General features: G+C 36.2%; 1 protein-coding gene across 1 annotated transcript; it reads left to right on the top strand.

The window, feature by feature from the left end:
• The first annotated feature begins 1,448 nt into the window (after positions 1-1,448).
• Positions 1,449-6,096, top strand: LOC138737666 (calcium homeostasis modulator protein 5-like). The gene is made up of 2 exons (XM_069888282.1): positions 1,449-2,123; positions 3,622-6,096. Exons 1-2 carry the CDS (start codon positions 1,587-1,589, stop codon positions 4,045-4,047), a joined length of 963 nt encoding a protein of 320 aa, XP_069744383.1. The 5' UTR covers positions 1,449-1,586; the 3' UTR covers positions 4,048-6,096.
• Positions 6,097-7,389: the final 1,293 nt, after the last annotated feature.

The following is a 7,389-nucleotide window of genomic DNA, read 5'->3' as shown; positions in this document are numbered from 1 at the left end:
GGGAATGAAATGGTTATCTTATGAGGAGCCTGTACTTGTTGGAATTTAGGAGAATGAAGGGAGATCTCATTAGAAGCATTTTGAATGTTGAACGGCATGGACAGAGTAGTTGTAGAAAGGTTATTTCCTATGGTGGGAAAGTCTCTGACAAGAGGACATAACTTGAAGAAAGTATCAAAGAATGTGCACTTAGAACAGAGATGCAGGTGAATTTCTTTAGCCAGAACTTAGTAAAGCAGTGGAATTTGTTGCCACAGATGATGGTTGAGGCTGAATCATTGGGTGTATTAAAGGGAGACATTAATAGGTTCTTGATTAGCCAGGACATCAAAAGTTATGAGGAGAAGGCCGGGCAGAGGGGCTGAGTGGGAAAATGAATCAGCTCATGATTAAATGGTGGGGCAGACTTGATGGGCTCAATAGCCTATTTCTACTCCTTTGTTTTATGGAATTTAGAAAGGAAAAAACAAAGAATGGGCAGGCATTGTGATGAGGGAATAAGGACTTGATGAAGTATGTGAGGAACAGAATAAAAGGGATGGGTGAAAGGGAAAAATGCCTTTGAATTTGACAAATGGAGCATTTATCTTCACTAAGCTCCACAGGACAAGGAAGATCAGTGGATTGTAGAATCTGTATTGAGGCAGTGGTTTAGTAAATGAAACTAACGCCTGCAGAAGTGAAGATTTAGTGGATCAATTAGTGTTTATTTTGTTAAAATTAAATACTGTATATTTATTGTAATATGAAAATGCTGAGCAAAAGCCACACTGCATAATTTTAATGAAAAATTAATTGTAGTGGATAGCATAAAACCTATTAGAGTGCCAGCAACCTGAGTTTGAACTGGTTGCTGTATGGAAACATTCTCCCTTTGTCTGCATGGGTTTTCGCCCATATTCCAAACCCATACAGGGTTAGTAGGCTAATTGGTCACATGGGTGTTTTTAGACAGCACAAGATCATCAGCCTCAAGAGTCTGTATCTCTAAATTTAAAAAAGTCGATTTTTCCCATCGCTGCAAAGTTTACAAAGCTTGCAAAATGATGGCACGCGTGGTGAGGCGTGACCTTTTTCTGGATGAGAGAGTGAGGCAGGTCTAAAACCTTGATATTGCTCATCTTTCCTCAGCTGCCCTTTTTAATTTTGGTAATGGATTGAAATTATCTCGGTGATCCAGTGAGACTTAGCCTGAGTTATAGCGTTAAAGCTCGCAAGAAAACCTGTTTAACTATAAGAAAACGGCTCCAAAAGATAGTGTCCTTCCTCAGAAAAGCAATGAACAGCTAATAAAGAAAACTGACACCATAATTGGATAACTGTTATTTGTCAAGAACATTGCCAGCAACTGCGGTATCTTTTGATATTTATATAGACTAACTACCAAAAGGGTCAATTGGCAGATGCAGTGCATTCTGCAGCCATGGTCTTTTAATTAGATTTGGATTCATTCCCCAACCCCTTTTCTATAAATGCTTATTGCCAGTAAATGCTAGATATAAAATATTTCTGAAATGCTTTCAGGAGATCTAAAAGGGTGAAAGGAAATTGCATCAACAGTCATTAGATCGGAGTGTGCTGCAAAGATGGAGAAATTTAAGACACTGCTGAATTTTGCTTTAAGGCAGCATGCCACACTGGGATACAGCTTTTTAGCTTTAGCAACAGCTGGAGGAGAACAACTGTTCTCTGTTGTTGTGTTCAGTTGCCCCTGTAACTCTCAGAATTTCATCTACAGCCTAGTTTTTCTTCTTATCCCAGCCCTGGTGTTATTTTTACTGGGCTACTTCATCAGCAATAGAACGTGGAAGCTGTGTACTGGCTGCTGCATCAATCAAGCAAAGCTATGCTCTAAAAGGATTATCTTTCGTGCCATAAAGATTTTCCTGCAGATCACTATGGGAGCTTTAGTAGCACCAGTTACATGGATTTCTGTTGCATTGCTGAACGGAATGATCTATGAATGTGGTATGTCTGGCCATTACAGTGACTTCGTCGACAAAATCTGCAATGTCTCCTTCAAGGACTGTTATCAAGGTCTTTATCAAGTGCCTTGTGGTGATTCATCATTGCCTCAGACCACCCAAGCGACTATTCTTCGTACACTCCGTGCGCATTCTCAGGTAAGAAATACGTTTGGTGGCAGATGTTCTTGTTGTTTTCTACAGGTTGCATTACCAATTTGTGTGTAAAAAAAACAAATTGCTTTTACATTTAGCCAAGTGAAATTATGCATCCATATACCCTATATCATTCACAAGAGTAACTTAATGTAGACTCCCAAAGCTCACAGCGAAGATGAGGGGTACAAGAGGGGAACATGTTTGAACCTGTCATGTTCTATCGGTTTGTGTTGTCTCATTGGAAATATTCTTAAACTGCCATCCGATTTGAGAATGTTTGACAGTACTTCACATTTTCCACTTTGTGATTGGGATAAGCCTTGATTGAAGACTGTTCATTTCTGTTTTTAGTCTAAAGGAGGGAAATATTTGATTTATTTATACACAGTTTTAGAACTTTTGCCACCTAATATAAATTAACATGACAGCTGGAACATCATTCAGTTCAAGAAGTTACATTGTACTTTTAAGGCACTTTTTGCTGGTTAAAAGTTTGAGGGTAAGGTTTAAAAAAAAATATCCTGGTGATGACAAAACTGCCAGAACATTTTAAGAAGCAGACTCAATAAACAACTAAAGCTCTGATTTAACTTTTTCCATTCTTTCACCATGATAAATAGTGTTAGTTGTCCCCTCCCAAATCATTATAAGACCATACTAAATTGTTAATAATATTAGATATGTGTGGCTGGTGAAAACTTTCTCCTGAAATTTACTTGACTGTTATTTATTTAAATAGTTAAGACTGTGATTACCATATGGTTTACATTAAGAAATGTAATACTGGTTTGTAGAGGAAGTAGAATGCACTTGTAATAACAACTCACAATAGGCAATCTGGATCCTGTGTTCAGTGCCAGCAACTCAAGAAGATAAAATACTGAAGGGTCTGTATACACAGTACAGGGGAAAAAAGTTGTTATATTTGCTTTGTTCCAAAATACTTCCATACTTTTCAAAACCTAAGAGCCATTTGCTTAGTCATACTACAGGCATTTGAAAAGAAAAAAACTAAATATTATTTCTTGAATGCTTTATTCATCTTGGAAATGAGAAGCACTGGCACGAGGTTTCACTTTCAAACAACTGGAAAAAAATGACCAGGAGTGAACTCATTCAATAGACAGCTGTGCTGGATTACAATGGCTCCACAAGTACTGTAACTATCAAAATATATTTCTTTTTAAATGACTGTAGCTTGACTAAAATTACAGCATTAACTTGGGTTTTACATTGCATCATATTCCAGTAATGTGTAGATGACACAATATAAGCATGGATAGAATTTAGAAAAGGTCCTCACAAAGCAACAACATGAAAAGCATCAGGTCCTAATCGAAGGTAGGGGTCTGTTCGATAGATCATTATGGTCCCACATTTTGTACTTCATGAATTGTCTCAACTTCAATCAGCAGGTATGGTTTTTGAATTTGGAATGGAATACTAATGGGTTATATGCATTGCATGTAACCATGACATTTTTTTTTCTTGTATGTAGGTAATTGGATGGAGCATAATAGCAGCCATTTTGATTTTTGCCTTGGCCTCCACCTGCCTTGTACGTTGTTGCTCTCCTGTCAGCTTCCTCCAGTTGCAGTTTTGGAAAACCTACAAGGAAAAGGAGAATGAAGTCCTGCTGAAGAAGTCAGCTGAATATGCTAAAATAATGGCAGAGAGAAATGTGAAAAGCTTCTTTGAGTCAGAAGCACCAAAGGAGTTCAAAACCCCAAGTAGAGCAGCATGGGAGAAGATTTCTATGCTCTATACTTTCAGTGAAACTGATAATTACTACAGCACAATACATAAATATGCAGAAATGAATATTGAAGACCCCCATGCATCATCTTCCTGTGTCAATGTGGATATACCTGCTGTGCTGGACTTTGTTGATGGTAGTAAAAATTCTGTTGACTCCCATTTTTGAACATGTACTCAGACAAACACATCTGCAGCAGATCTAAGCTTTGCTCAGGAGCCTCATGTTTATACTCTAAAAAATAAGTACCTACATGTTTAAAAGCTTTCTCTCATTTGACCTGAAATGGTATTTTTTTTCTATAATGGGTTCTTATTTACCATCTTAAAAATTTTGCACTGAAACTCTTGTTGGGAATGTGCCTTCAGGAATTTTTCTGCCATCAGATATGGGTTTGCTCTGAACTGATGCCGCCAGAGAATCTTTTACCTTGTGATTGAAGGTTATAATCACAGGTGGAAGTATTCCAAAAATTAAGACAGAGCATCATGAAAAATATTTGCAAATTCATCACTTTAAAACATTGTTTATGTTGTAAATAACTGGAACATTCAAAAAGATCAAGTGAACTTAAACAGCAATTTAAGTACTTAAAAAGCATTACATAGAGGCTTGGCCTTCAGTCACAACTTCAATGTTGTAGTGAGAACATAGAAATAGTGGCATTCTAAGTTACCCTTCAATCAGTGAGAAGAGAATGAGTCAACATTAGGCCTATTTGTAACACCAACAAATCAATCTTATTTGCACCTTATATTTAACATTGTACAATTAGCACACACTGGCTTTTACCACTACAACAGTATGAGAATAATTTAAAATCAAAGTATATTAACAGATTTATCAAGTTTCCTCAGTATGAGGCTAAAAAAGTAAAATGGTTTTAAGCCTCTCTTCTCAGTGATTAATTACTAAATAGTAATTGCTAAGAGACTGTTCCAAGATTGCACACAGGTGCAAACGTGTAGATTTTCCGATTTCCCCATTGGATGTTTGGGAATGAACTTTTTCTTGTGTAGCCCATCAGTTGATGTCAATGGAAATGAAAATTGGATGGAATGTAAACTAGGTTGGTGATTCACTGTTCCACTCTATGGAATACGAGTCAAAATTGTTAATCCACAATGTGCTTCTATGAGACAACTATAATGGGAACAGACTTGAATCAAATAACTAGTTTCCTAGAACAGAGACAGAAGGTTACATATGTGGCATGTTTACAAAAGGAAAAATTCCTCAATTTCAATCCCTTCAATTATTAGAGATCAGTTGTCAGTCAAAATTGTGGGGGGATTGAACTTTATTCAGTGGACTGGAAAGATCTTCTAGCTCAAAAATGATCACCTATGCAATAACTAAACATAACCACTGACAAAACAAAGTGGCCAATACACTACCTACTAACATTTTATCTTTGAGAAAATACTTGGAACAGAAGAGCTGTTTCCAGAATTGGGGATATTTTGGTTGTTTGCAATTAACTTTACTACTGAGGCAGTGCAAAAAGACAATTTAATAGACAGACTTGGACCAAAAATATAAAAGTTGACCTGAATGTATTTAGCACTTTTCAATGGCCTGGCTTTTTTTTTGCACCTTTTAAATTCTATTCAGTTAAATTCACAGAATTACATTTTATTTTATCATTTATATTTACCAAGTGAAACCCGTAACACCTTTTTTTAAATGAAATATTTTAAAAGTATTACTTTATATTTTCAAATGTGAACAAATGTTTCAAATGCTATCATTATTTCATTAATAACTATAGAAAAAAACAAATCTATATATTTGTAATGCAAAAATCAATTTTAGTATTTGTCAGATAAAAAGCTTTAAGGCAAGAGGTGAGAATTTCCTCACACCTGCTCCTTCAGCTTCATTCAAAGCTAAAAGAGATCCAGGAAAACTTGTACCAGCAGCAACTGTGGAAATTTTTGGCTTTATTGCTTAGAAACCTGATAATGTCATGTCATTGGTTTTCACCCTACAACCCAATATTATTATTCCATCATATAAAAAAATACAGAAGCAAAAAAGATTAAATTTTATTTTAAAAATATTGTTATTTGTTAATATGACATCTATGAATAAGGAAACAAATTGCTTGGCTGCAGTTTTTAATCAAATTGCTTTGTCCTCATTTATAGATAAAAAAATTATACAGGAATGCAGAGAAAAAACATTTAATTTTATTTTTATTTTTGTTATTAATTACTGACAATGTTCACTCCTGTTGAATATCTTAAATGAAATAAAGCTATGTAAATAATTTTTGAGCAATGAATTCATTACAAATGGTAGTGCATTTGAATATGTGGGAGCCTATTTTTCTTCTGTCAGATAATATCAGGATCCCTTTACATAACAGACATGAGCAGGCAAAATAGGCATCTTTCATTATTTGACCACATCTTCTACTGAAAACAATGTTTTGGAAACAATTAACAAATGAGGCAGTGCCCAAAATGATAAGCGTCTACTGCATGCTTTCAAGGTTTCTGAATTTTTCCTCAACTGTAAATGTTCCCTCTCCTGCAGCCAAGAAGCTTCTATTGATGGTTCCTCTATTTCCTGTTGTTCGTCTCCTTCTTCTTCACCCTTAAATATACCTAATGACTGTTTCTACAGCTGCCTGTGGCAGCAAGTTGCACAGGCTCATGACCCTCTGGCAAAGGAAATTTCTCTGCATGTTTTAAATTGACACCCTTTTATCCTGAAGTTGTGCCCTCTTGTCCAAGACTCCCCTACCATGGGAAACAACCTTGACATTATTCTGTTCGGACCTTTCTGCAGTCAAAATATCTGTACTCCTGAGTACAGTCTAAGAACCAACAAACATTCCTCATTTGCCAACCCTTTCATTTCTGGTTTCATTTTCATCAATATCCTGAACCCTCTTCAATGCCAACATATCTTTTTCAAACAAGGCACCCAAAACTATACATAATACTCCAAGTGAGGTCGCACCAGTGCCCTAAAGATTCTCAACATTACATCCCTGCTTTGATATGCTATTTGTTTAGAAATTAATGCTAACATTGCATTTGCCTTCTTTACCATCAACTCAACCTGGAAGTTAACCTTTAGGGGATCCTGCATGAGGACTCCAAAGTCCCTTTCATCTCCAAAATTTGAATTTCCTCCTGTAATGATAGTGATCATGGTTGCAATGCAACTAGCAATGCCTTACCATTTAATTATACTTGGCTGCCAGCAGGGGCTGACACAGTAGGGACTGCAGTAGGCAGATCTATAATGAAGACTTGCAGCCTCATGGTGCTGTTTACAACTTTAAAGTAAATAACCTTTTCCTTCATCCTTCTGTTGTCTTAAGAACTCACACGAATACAAGATGACACATGGTGTCAGAAGTGGGATAAAGGAAATACTTTAAAAGGTAAAATCTAAAGTCAGCAATTGATCATTGAAGAGAACCTAACAGCAAAAAATGGAAGGATTACATCCATCAGCAAACTTCAACTAACAGGTAATGTGGCTGAAAATTGG

This window comes from Narcine bancroftii, chromosome 6 (assembly GCF_036971445.1).
Source record: "Narcine bancroftii isolate sNarBan1 chromosome 6, sNarBan1.hap1, whole genome shotgun sequence".
In the NCBI taxonomy this organism is placed as follows: Eukaryota; Metazoa; Chordata; class Chondrichthyes; order Torpediniformes; family Narcinidae; genus Narcine; species Narcine bancroftii.
The sequence above is the reverse complement of the archived record's forward strand: the minus strand, read 5'-3'. Positions and strand labels throughout refer to the sequence as shown.

Coding starts and splice junctions, on each gene's coding strand:
- LOC138737666 (XM_069888282.1), top strand. CDS start 1,587: ATGGAGAAATTTAAGACACTGCTGAATTTTGCTTTAAGGCAGCATGCC. Junction 2,124..3,621: donor CACTCCGTGCGCATTCTCAG/GTAAGAAATACG, acceptor TCTTGTATGTAG/GTAATTGGATGGAGCATAAT.